At 39.9% G+C, this 12,926-nt stretch overlaps 1 protein-coding gene across 8 annotated transcripts in view; it reads right to left on the bottom strand.

Moving 5' to 3' along the window:
• The window catches only part of rap1gap2a (RAP1 GTPase activating protein 2a), a 90,816-nt gene that overhangs the window by 30,930 nt on the left and 46,960 nt on the right, over positions 1-12,926 (bottom strand). For 2 of the 8 annotated variants that reach the window (XM_084951708.1, XM_084951711.1), the window contains exon 1: positions 10,666-11,377. The exons of 5 other annotated variants lie outside the window; for them this stretch is intronic. In XM_084951708.1, coding sequence (XP_084807834.1) covers positions 10,666-10,793 — 128 coding nt within the window. In that variant the 5' untranslated portion in view covers positions 10,794-11,377. One more of the 8 variants, XM_084951714.1, reaches the window with a different exon arrangement.

Raw genomic sequence — 12,926 nt, 5'->3', positions numbered from 1 at the left:
TCATTCTCCAAGACTCTCCTTGGCTTCTGCTCATCTTTCTCCTTTTTAACTTGACTCTTTGGTTCTCTCTCCTAATTATTTCTGCATTTAACCCAAGCATAAGATTAAACACATGCCAGTGAAGGTCTTGCCCTCTCGAAGGCTGCTGACTCTCACCCTGGGAAATTATGATCGTGTTGTCAAGGAAAATGGTGTTTAATATGCCGCCATAAGTCTGCTACCCTGGAAAAAAAACCAACCAAAACGTCTTCTGACTGACTGTAACTGTGCCATTTAATATGCTGAAGCCACAGGTAGTGACGAGAACTCTGACTTCTAAGATAAAAGATGTGCAATAAACCAGTGTGTCAGACACACAAGCACGCTTTGTTGCTCGACACTGAATTAACCATCTTAACACCAAAAGAAAACACTACAAGCCAGTAAAAAGGTTACATATTGTAGCTTTAGCCTCTGAAATGTCAGTGTTGTTCTCTGGCTCACTGCACCAGTGCTGCCAGGAAACCGTTAGACATTTATGTGTATTTACCTCCCAGCAGCAGAGTGACACTGATAAAGGCCACGGGCTGAAACACGTTTGCTTCTTTTTCTTCGGCCGTGCTTCGTGCAGTTAATTACACTTTGTTTGGATATCCCAGCAATGCTCATAGTCACCGGACTGTGAGGTGATGACGTATTTTGTGAGTTCATTAGCCTGCAGCCATTCGATCCAGCAAACACCTGAATATCAGCACAATTTCAGTAAGAATATGTAATGCAAACTCCCTCGCTGAATGAAATGTCATTCCACATGGGTTCAGAGAAGGTGTCCTGTCAGTGCTCTTTGTAATTGCTTTTATTTTTTCAGCACTGGTACATCCCCTGGTGTTATCTAATGATGCATCCCTAGAAAGATTCACCTGTCTGTCTTTTAGTCTTTTTAACTTTTGTCATTTTTAATCACACTTCTGTCACATACATGTATCAGTGCATTCATCTGAGGCACAGAAAGTGCATTAATGAGACTTCTTTCTTTTTATTATTCAGATGATCTGCATGAGATTTGTTATCAAAACTTTTGATTTAAGGAAGCAAGAGTTTTTTTTAATTAATATTATGATTATTTGTTCTCTTGCACAGCACTTCATTGCAGTGAAAAACACAGTTACCTGGCATCAATCGCTATCAATGTCATATCAATCGAAATGCCTCAAATCCTGCCTTATCCTATTCATTTTGTGATGTGTGTGTGTGGGGGGGGGCACTTCCTCTTTATCATTGCCCAATCTCACCCAGTGTCACTGACTTGAGTAAAAAAAAAAAACCTGAGTTAAGCATCTGTCGGATGACATTGAATATGTCTCTTCTCCGCTAGCTCCACCACGTCAGAGTAGTTGATAACCACACCAGAGAAGAAAGGTCCTGGAGAAAAATGGAAAGATATGAAGACAGAGAGGCAGAGACGCAGAATGAATGAATACCAGACAGATCGCTGAAAGAGAGAAGGCCAAAGAGCGAGGTATGGAGAGCGAGAATAAATGAATCTGCAGACTAAAAATAGCTCTCTCAATCCCCTGTGCAGAGCTGGGTAAATAGGGCTGTCTTGGGTGGGTCCCTGGGTACTTGTTAGAGACAATACCGTCTCATCCATTACACTCAAAGACAAGGTTGTCTGTCATACACACACAGTATATGTTCACACAATTTGTTCAAGCAATATGAAGTATATTGCTTTTTTCATTCACCCCAAAAAATCTCACACTAATGTATAATAATGGCAAAGTTTAGGTATACCTCCTTAGACAGAGCTAATTAGTCTTTGTGTAGTGTCATTAGTTGAGCACAATCAAACATGGTCCTAAACATTATTTTTAACAAAAATCAGCTTGTTGAATGCAACCCCTCCCAAAAAAACAGAAAGGCACTCAGCTGGTATTCACAAAGAAGAGTGAAACGCTGTTTAAAAAGGGGATTAATTGCGGATAGCGAAGAAAAACACTGCGAGAAGGACGAATGGAAACACGAGTGAGTCAGTGAATAAAAGCGGAAATGTTAAACAGCGGGAGGAGGAGAGTTTGACAGCGAGCAGAGGGAAGGAGCTACGGCAGAAGGAAAAACTTTGTAAGGTTGTCAAGAAAAGCAGCATGAGAGACTGTAGTTTTAAACAGTAACTGCACTTAATCTCTTAATGAGGATTTTTTTCTGTTAGCACAAATGTTTAAAATCTCCCACTGGCTATGCTGAACACCTATAAGAAGTCTCAGATTTTCTTTTCTGCAAAGTCATAATAAAAAAAAAAGAAAACAAAGAAATCTCACTGAACATTTTAAATGCATGATATCATTCGAACAACTTTAGCTAGGAAAATAAGGTTTCTCATTATAGGAGCAAAACTGAACATTTAAACAAACTGCATGGCCATTTGTTTTCATTTACTTTTACAAAACCCTATGAGCAGAACTGCAAGGAATGAATTTTAATGGTTCCAGTAGGTCTCACTGGAAGGAGAACCTTACATTAGTTTACAATACAAAGGACCTTGAGGTGACTGTGGTTATTTGGGGCTATATAAATGAAATGGAATTAAATTGAAAAATGGAATTGAGCTTAACACCTGGAGCTAGAAACCTGGAGCAAATGAATATTTTAAAGCCTAACTAAATTTGCAGAACATATACTTTAAACCTGTGTAACAAGAGTCTTTTGTGTATGTGCACAGAATAAAATGAAGTAATGTTAGGTTGAAAAAGACAGAGAATATAAGGTCAGATTGTTAGCCCTAATTTCCTTGTTCTTCAGTGCACTAAAAGAGCAAATGTTTCCATTGATTCTAAGGGGCTTTTACTTTTGCTTCAAGTCTATTTTCATAGAACAATAAATTCATCAAGTTGCAGAAAAAAAGACAGTTAATACTGAGAGTTAGCTTGACTAGTTAGCTACCCTCACCATCTGTTACACGTGTTAGGACCCTACTGGACCACATTTTGGCTTTAGAACTGTGCTACGTTTTCATGACACAGATTCAACAAGCTGCTGGAAACATTCCTCACAGAGTGGGATCCATACTGATATGACAGCATCAGGCAGTCATTGCAGATTTTATGGCTGCAAATACATTATATAAATCTCAGGTTCCTACACAACCAATGGTGCTCCACTGGATTAAGATCTGGCGACAGTGTAGGCATTCACAACATTCAGGCGCCTGAATGTTGTGAATGCCAAATTCTGACCTTACTGTCCAAATCTTACAGCATAAACTGGCAAATATCAGACCAGGTAATATTTTTCATATTTGCTTTCGTCCAACTTTGTCGAGCTCCTACAGTAACTGTAACCTCAATTTCCTGTTCTTAGCTGACAGGAGTCCCATCCACTGTGGTCTTCTGCTGCTGTAGCTCATCTGTTTCGAGGTTCAGCGTGTTATCAAGCAGAGATTCAGAAAAGATGCTCTTCTGCATACCTTAGTTGTAATGAGGGGTTATCTCAATTGCTGTTTCCCCCCTATGAGTATGGAGCAGGCCATTCTCCTCTGAACACATCTATATACTTAAATAGACTGAGTTGCTGCCCTGTGATTGGCTGATCAGGTATGGGTTTATCTAGAGAAGTAGTCAGGGAGTGTAAGGGCTAATAGTAGCTGCCATGTAGAAATTTCAGTGAGGTTTTTGTTTTTTCAAAAACTACATTTTTTGTTTTTTTAAGGGGAGCAATCCTACTTTATTATTGTATATTTTATAAGTGTTGCACAAAAAGAGGAAGCTTGCCAGGTGGAGCAACAGGAAATACAGGAGTTTTGGAAACATTTAATGTGACCTTTAGGCATAAAAAAATCCTTCTGCGTCATCTGGTTTTTGAGATGTCTTGTGTTTTGTGTAGGGGTATCTCTAATTTTCTTCTTCTGGCTTACTGCATTGCAAACTGGGTTGTCACTGGGAAACCAGGAAGGGTTTTCATGATGTTTGTAATCTGTTACCAACTGATAGCATGATTTATTTTGCTCTATCACAAATACTTCAACCACCACATGACCCTGCAGGACACAGCTAGACTTGATGAGACAATACAGGATGCTTGTTAAACAGCAACATAGCCATTTTAAAGTGTATCAAGCTCTTCAAAGAGACACAGCTCTTAAGTTAGCCTTTGCTGTCCATATCAAGGACCCTCAAACAGAAGGATCCCGGCCACTCAGCAGTGTTTGATGAGATTTTCTCTTAAGGGACAACAAGTGTTGAGATACTTCAAATCAAATTAAACCTTCTGAGTCCAAAGGGAAATACAAGGGTTTAATACACCGAAACAAGTCGTACATCTGGGATAATCACAGAAAACTGCAAGACCATAACAAATTATTAAAAACAGTGGCGATGGCAACAGAAGCAACGGCAATAAAACCATTTTAAAACAAAAATCTGGCACATGTGAAACCTCCTAGACTTAGAGGTCAGGAGGTAAATGTATATGAAAATGTTTAAAATGTTCGTGCTCATCCTGAAAATGACACCCCTACCCCCTCCCAGCTTCTCTCGAGAATGAATCTGAAGGAAAGGCTTTCATGGTTAATTTATGGACCTACTTGTTCTAAGTGTCCTTGACTGGCCCTACCTACTTCCTTTTATTATGCTAAAAAACAGTCTGGTCTTGGCTGTCCCTGTAAAGAAGTACACGTCAAACCGTTGAAGGATAAAAGAATGAAGGGTTGCTGTTTGAGAAACCTTGGTGATCTTAAAACAATTCCTTCCAACACCAAGGCCTAAGTATAGTGACTGTTTCAGCTGCTTCGCAGAAGACAACTGAGTGGAATCAGTCCTCGTGTCCTTACTTTCTGCAAGATTGGACAGAATGTAGAACTTGTTGCACCACGACACAAAATCCTCCTCCACAGGCCGGCAATCTTATTCCACCCAGTCCTTGTGGGCTGACTAATAACCGACTCATCAGCACATTTTGTTGTGTGTCTGTCCTCATCATTCCTGTGACAGTTGTTATTATAAAAAATATATGTAAGGTGAGAAAAACCTTGTGAGGATCTGTAAAGAGACTGGATTTTTGAGGGAGAGTGTTTCCAGCCACTCTGATATGCTGGCTGAATTAACAGTTTAAACTAGGAGGAATCTCAGATGCAGATGAAGGTTTATGGGGAATGATAAGACTAGAGTAATGATTGACTAGGCTTTTATTGTTGAATTTCTCTCAGTTGTTTAAGACCCTGTGCAGATTAGATGGTTATCCATACCTGTTGTTTAAGGAGCTTACCAGCCTGACATTTTGACATGAGAGCGATCCAACTGGGGCTGAATTGTCATTTTTAATAATTGTGTTGGAATCAATGTGCATGTATTACCCTTTTCGTAGACAAAGGAGTAGCCTGACATTTTGAGAAATATGCGTATTTGCTTTCTTGTTTAGAATCAGATGAAAATATTAATAGTACAATATAACTTTGTGCAGAAGACTAAACAGGAAACTGGAGCTTTTTGGCATAACTTTCCAAGGGAGGTGGAAACAAACAAGAAACCACAAGCTTGGCATCAAAATCTACCAAAAACAACATTAATTCTCACTTATTAAAAACTGTATATTACTAATGTACATAAAATCAAAGGCAACCCTCTAACTTCTCTGGATTTTAAGGCTAAAATACACAGCAAATTCAAAAGTGTTAAATGTTTTGGTGTTAGTAGACTTCATGCAAAAGTAGAGTTAATTTTACTCAAAGTAGAGTCAGATTATTTTAATGTAACTCTGAGGTGTAAAATAATATTAGTTAAAATCAAGTGTTAAAAATTAGTGTTTCTATATCAACTCTGGAGGTGTTACAATGGAAATGTTAACTCTTGACCCCCTAAAGGGGTTATGACACTGATAGTGTAAATTCACAGGCTCCGCCCCCAGCATCACAGGTTCCAACCAAAGCTGAAGCAAAGCCATTTCAGAGCATGTTGCTCTCCAGAGTTGTTTGCCACACTTGGTAAGTCATTTTTTTCTGAGATTGTTTTAGTCATTATCATTAGCTTTTCACTTCTGTGGCTCCTTTGAGTTGAGACAAAAGTGTGTAAGGCATTAGCCACGTTGCTCGGAGATAGCATCTGTTTTAGCTCGCTGGAATTTATTGTTTGCGGGCAAATACTATAGCCTTAAAAAAAAGCTTGCATATGAATATTCAGTCCAATTTTTTGCTAACTCAAATACACCTAAAACAATTTTTAGTCTGTGAACTGTTGGCATAAAATTATGGCGCTACATGAAGCCTGAAAACTATCTAGCAAACGGCAGTAGCAGATGTGCTTACTGGGTTCTAGGCTAGCATTTAGATCCCTTCAGAGTTTTGAGCACAAGGTAAAAATTAAAAAGACAGGTTTTAAATTTATTTCGGCATTAACTGTTGTCTGTGTTCTTCAGTTGTTTAAGAGAGCACCATTTTAACAAACGTGTTCTGGGTAGAATATTGGGTTTAAATATGGGCAATGGATTCGTATCTAGGATTGTATTTTGGGAAAATACTTTACACAAGTTAGGCTCAAAATTATTCTTTTTTTTTAACAGTGTTGCAATTGTTTACCAGACTATTTGTGCAATTAATTACTGCATAACTCATTTAATTTTTGAATTTCCACCTGCTTGCGGAGGTGGAATATGGGGGAGTGCAGGAGTATGTTAAAGTTAAACAGAGTGATGAATGGAGGATGTGCATATTGTATTGAAGAAAAGAGCATGCTGTTATTTGCTTTGACCAGCTTACCTACGTCAGACCCTTTGATAAACAATATTCTAATGAAAGCGAGAGCATGTACATTGTTCCATATTGTTACATGTTTTAGAAAATGTTTTGAAATTGTGGTGCACAGTTCAAAAATAAATGTTTTCCAGAAAAACATTGCCTCTTTTTAATAAATGTTTGTTTCCCAAGGAATTTCTAAAAGTTCAGAACAGTAAAAATTACAATTTTTAGAATGATTGGAAAATAACTCATATATAGTTAAAATAAAATACTCTATCAGAGTTGATATATAAACTCTTAACACTTAGTTAGTGTTAATAAGTGTTACATTGTCAGCTTTTTTTAGTATTTAGTATTTAACACTAAATCAGAGTTAACACTCCAAAAAGAGTTAAATTAACACTCTCTGGTGTGGACCCATATAGACACTTTAATAGTGTTGAAATCAAATCTGACAGTGTTAATTTGCTGGATTTGCTGTGTATGATAACAACTGAGGTTCATATTTATTTGTCACTTATGACAGCGCAGTCTATCTTGTACCCTGAGTCTAACTGTTAGTGTAGTACAGTATGTCAAAATCAATGATACCTGTACACTATATAAACAACACATTACACATTACTCCTATAGGAACTGCTTGACCATGCAAATCCATACATGAAGCTCCTGGTACACAGTTTTTCTGCTGATGTTAATGCCAGAGAAAGTTTGGAGCTCTGCAGTTAGTCAATCAGCAGAGCGTTGCAGACTTTTAGGCACTCGGTGAACCCGCAGTGTAACTTTACATGTTCTGGCATTTCATGACAGAGTTGCTGTTGTTCCCAGACGTCAACTTTGTAATAATACTAAGAGTATTATTAGATATGTATGTAAGCATATTTAAGTATATTTCTGAAAACCACTTTTAACCACTTCCAGTTGATTGTGGAATATGTAGAGTAGGAGGAAAGACATTTCATGAAAATACTTATTTGTAAAAGCAGGCCACATAGCTAAGAGTGTGATTTTACACACCTGTGGCAGTGGGACTACAAACGCTTGAATTAAAGATTAAGAGGTGTGGCCCAATACATTTGACCATACATGAAGATTTTTCCCACAGTAATAATGATTTTACAGGTAACAACTTTTAAGAGACTTGCTTTAATTTACTTACAGATGAAAATAAAACAGATTTGCCAGATAAAGTGCTAATAAAGAAGCACAAATGACAGGAAGATGCTAAGGTTACTGTGATGAGTCAGGCTAACCTTGTAAACTGAAATATGCAAGAGAATTTTTAACATCCTTGAAAGATTTGAATAGCAGATGCAAAATAACGTTTTCCTTTGCACCTTTAGAAAACCCCAAGAGAAAAATATCTGCATGAAAGACATACTTGTAGTTATAGACAGTAGTAATTATTGATTATTAGTGAATAAGTTATACACAGTGAACCTCTGCATGCATTTTTAATCATCAGAAAAAGCATTTTGAGTAAATATATCGACATATAGACAGGCACAGTGTATATATTTTCAATTGTGTTATTTAAAGCTTTTGATCTTAGAGGGGGCAACACAGTTTGAACAGGAAGCCGCATACTGTGATTATGGATTAGGCCTAAATAAGCACTCTAGCATCACGCATGATGCTGTTGCTCATACTAACACACACACACAGACACATACGAACAGACTGGAGCACTGCGGAAATTTCACCAGAACTGCACATCAGTTTGTATTGTAAGTGTTTTCAATAGCTTGAATGATGCATATGGGACGGACAGTGCGTACACAAACATGTACACACAAATACAAAGCAGGTGTGCAGCTAGAGAAATGAGCTGTAAAGGACATTAATGTATCGCCAGTAAAATAAATATTCAGATACAAGCAGCAGAACTCATGCTGTTCAGCTTAATGGGGACCAAGTACAGAGAATGACTCCATGAGAGCAGAAATAAAGAAATGCTTTGGAGACAGGCATAGAGCACAAGCTCTTTTCATATGTGTTGTATTAATGAAAATTAGAAAACTGGATCAAATATATATATGTACTTTTAATTCTTTGCTGAAGAGTGAAGCAGTGTAAATGTAAAAAATCCCCAATAAGTTACTCTTTTCCAGCAGCCTAAGCAATCTCACCTAATATTATGTAGTTAGAAATGTTCAGCTCTAATAACAGTAATCAGTCACCTTTTTTATATTTTCACTTTTCCTTGTATTAATAGTTAGAACATCCTTGCTTTAAGGCCACTGAAATTACAATGGCTCAAGTACAGCTGAGAGAAATAGTAGTATGAGAAGTCTGAATGGATGCAATCATGCACGTAATAACCAACACTTGGAATAAGACACCTTAAAAATTGTTGGCAATTGTGCCTAGATCATTATGTGACACAGTCACAGTAATGGAAGTACTAGCAATGGGACTGTGTTGTGGCTTGCGGCTATTTCCACTGTCCAGATATGGTTTTACTGTTTTCATTTGGCTAAAAGGCAAAAAAAACAAACAAACCCCAACACAGAATCAAAATCATAAATCATTTTGGAAGCACACGAGAAATGTGCAAAAACAAATGAAAACAAAAGTGTATTTGTGTGCTTGCCTGTGTATATCTGTGTAACAGTGCAGGCAATCATTACTCCAGGCATGGCTGGGCTGATCAATGAAAGATCCCTTGGGGCAAAAACATAACTGTTGGAGTCATTGTGTATAGGAACCCCACCACTTATCATATCATTATTAGATAATAGTCTAGATAACATTACAATTTCTGTGTCCAGGAAGTCTGAGGCCAGATTTGCATTTCTGCTAATCCAGTCTTGCTGCTCAGAGTTAATTTTATACTTAATGTTAAACTAAATTACAGTGAGTGAGAGAGAGAGGGAGAGAGAGGTCACATAAACTTTTGAAGCATTTGCAGAGTACAGTCTATTTTAATACAGCCTATTTTGGGCCAGACCATTACAACAAAATAGCAAAGTGCATCTTGTGCTGCATATCTGATCTTTACACACACACACAGACTCTCACAAACACACACACACCTTGCACCAAGACAATATTGAACAGGCAAACTCCAATCTCCAGCCATCTCTTCAGATTCCAGTTAAACTGCGGGAGCACGGCTGCTGATGTTAGCTCCCCTCTGCCGGGGTGGGGGCGGTCTCGACCCAGACAACCTCAAACACTTTTTGTTAGCAGGTGGAACATTCTCAGGGGTTTTATTGACTGCACTCAACCGAGGTAGTGTTAGCAGTAAGATGATCAGTCTTCAACACAGCATGTGGGGAAACCCCCTCCACACACATGGGGATGCTTTTGGATGGGCGTTTTTTTAAGGAAGCAGGGTTTCAAAAGCCTTTCTTAAAGGAAAGCATGAAATTGTGGTGCAGCTTACCTACTGAACTCCTCAGCCTGTCAGCCTAAAAATGTGTGCCTATGCTGCCCCCATGCTAAAGCAACGAGACAGATATATAACAGACATCAACAAGTGCCCACTAATGCTTGTGTGTGTACAGCAGTAACTCTTAAGGTCTGGATATAGAGAGTCTTTCTATATCCAGACCTCAACCTCCTTTTGTCCACGTTCCTCTCCCTTTGCAGGGAAGCTTTTATTCTCAGAGCCCCTCTTGAAAAGCACTCCGAGCACACCTCCGTTCACCTAAACTCCTCACAACCTTTCTCTCTCCTTCCCGTCATTCAAACTGACCCAGATACAAGCGTGAGCACAGTCAACAAGACGCTAAAAAACACACACAAGGACACACTTGACAAAATGGACCTATAATAAAACTGCACTCAACCATACAGAGCTCAAAGTGCCCTGTGGCTCTGGAATAACAAAGACATTACAGACTTAATAAAGTTTTCCCACACAAACCCAGCTTGACACTGCACTGCGGACTGCCCGCCTGTCCACAGAATTACCTACCCAGCACGCCGCCCTTGCTTAATGTACAAACTTCACCCACCCTTCGCTTTCCTCTCTCTCCCGCTCCTTCTCCTTGACTTTGCGAGACTTGTGAAGGAGTCCGATGAGGATCACGGCGGCCCGGATGCCAGCTTTTTTGTTGTGGAGCCGTCCTCCGGTCTGAGACATGCCGGACGTTTCTGCTGGTGCCAGCAGGGGTTCGGGTGATAGCTGGTCCAAGGTCAGGCTGCCTTCAGGCTTCCTGGCGTGCAGGACCTGCTTGGTGGTGGCTTTGCGGGGATCCAGTTTGATCAATGGATGCGACAGCCTCTTCTGTATGATGTCCGGCTTGCGGACAGAAGGTGAGTCTCCAAAATGAGAACCTGTTTGAATTCTGGCCTCTGTCTCTGCAGTGAGACCTTCTGCTGGGAGTCTGGACCAGTAATCCCAAAGTTAAAGAATCTGGCAGCCTGTCAAGTCTGATGAAACCTCAGCTGTTCTTCTTCAGCAAATGTTTTTTTGTAATCCCAAAGGTCCAGAGTGGCACTGCCGGACTCCAGCTCAAGGTGAACTCCTATCTGCATTCCCTGCTCCTGCAGTAAATCTGTACATCACAGCTCCATAGCACACTGTGGTCGCTGGTGATAGGATGAAGACTTGCAGGCTCACGGACACGCTCACTGTAGCACCGCATCTCCCCGTCTGCCTACCTCTACCTTCCCACCTCTCCCTTCTTTCTCTAACGTGCTCTTCTTCTTCTCCTTCTCTGTCTGCTGCTCCTCTGCTCCCTCCTTTCTGTCATCCAGGCCCCACCTTCCACAATCTGATAGGCTGGGGAACACAAGGTACCGCCTCCTCTCCTCCTTTTCCTCCTCCTCCTCCACTGTATTCCTCTCTCTATCGCTCCCTGTCCTTGTTTCTACCTTGTTAATAATTTTATATCAATCTTCCTGACCTTGTCCTATTTTGTGCTTGATTTTATGATTTCCTTTCTAGACACAGGCATGTACTCCCACAGCCACCCACCCACCCCTGAGTACACACTCAGTCACTAACTCTTTGTCTCAGTGTGAAATCTCAATTCAAACAGCCTTATCATCCTATTGCCTGCTGTGCTGTTGCCAAGGGCATCCAAATTGAAATGTAGTCTCAAGAAAATGAAGGGAGATTCATTGAGACCTCATGAAAGAAAAAAAAGGGCAATTTTAAGAAATTCTACATGCTTTTTCCCCCTTGCACTCATGTGGAAATACATAACACATATTTTTCACACTGCATTTCTTGTTCTTTGCCTCTAGTTAAGCTTTTCTGCTATCTATTTTCTCCAATACACCTCTTGGAGAACTAACAAACTGCACGCTCGCCTGCCATCCTTCCAGTGAACACTTACTCCGCTGTTCTCCCCGGCTTTAGCCAGAGCCAGTTCCCTCTCAGTTGTCTCACTTCAGTAAACACCACCAAATCAGTCATCTTCCCAGAATATATCGATCCAAAATGTTCCCTTTCCATCTTTGGCCACCTGTTCTTCTTCCTCTATGAACTAACCAGCTGACTGACAGCGAGTGAGTGAATGTTTGAGTAGCTGCATCACTTTCAGTAGCTTATTAATTCCTTTTCAAAAGGACGTTTTTACCTGTTTTACTTCCTTGAACTTTGCCGGTTAATCGCTTGCCCTTTAGTTCCATCATTCATGACTGTGTTTACACACATATCTAAAAGCAGAGACGTGGAAGCAGGAGTATTTTAAGTTGAAGTGAAACAACAAGTATAAGGAAATAATGAGGTAATTACGTTTTCTGTTTTCATTCCTCAAAACAAATACAGATAGCAGACATCTATGGGCTTAATGGCACAGTCACGTGTTCACACAGCAGCGTAGATAAAACTTTGTAGACAGACAAGGACGTAGGCACACAAGCCGCAGCCTGATGCAGCAGAAAAAACAATTCATACTGCACATCTGCTGCAGCATGTCTGGGTCAGAGTGGCGATAATATTAAAAAGATGAATGTTGTTGTGTAGCTGAAATAGACTGTCCCAGGCTCCTCTTACACAGAGGCAAGTAGAGAAATGCAAGAAACAAAGAAGAAAAAAGCAAAGAGGTTTGAGCAGATAAGATGCTTCAGTAATTGTTTGACATCAGCCAGGGAATAGCAGCAATAAACACGGCAGTTAAACTGAAGCCCTCCCCTCAGCCCCTTTTCTCTTCATACATTGCTTTTCCTGTGTGTGTGTGTGTGTGTGTGTGTGTGTGTGTGTGTGTGTGTGTGTTTGTGAGAGGAAGATCAGTGCCATAGCAACCAGACAGCTGCCAGAGGACCT

The sequence above is a fragment of the Perissodus microlepis genome, chromosome 14 (assembly GCF_051167445.1).
Source record: "Perissodus microlepis isolate ML-2025 ecotype Zambia chromosome 14, ASM5116744v1, whole genome shotgun sequence".
In the NCBI taxonomy this organism is placed as follows: domain Eukaryota; kingdom Metazoa; phylum Chordata; class Actinopteri; order Cichliformes; family Cichlidae; genus Perissodus; species Perissodus microlepis.
This window is presented reverse-complemented; position numbering and strand designations above follow the sequence as displayed.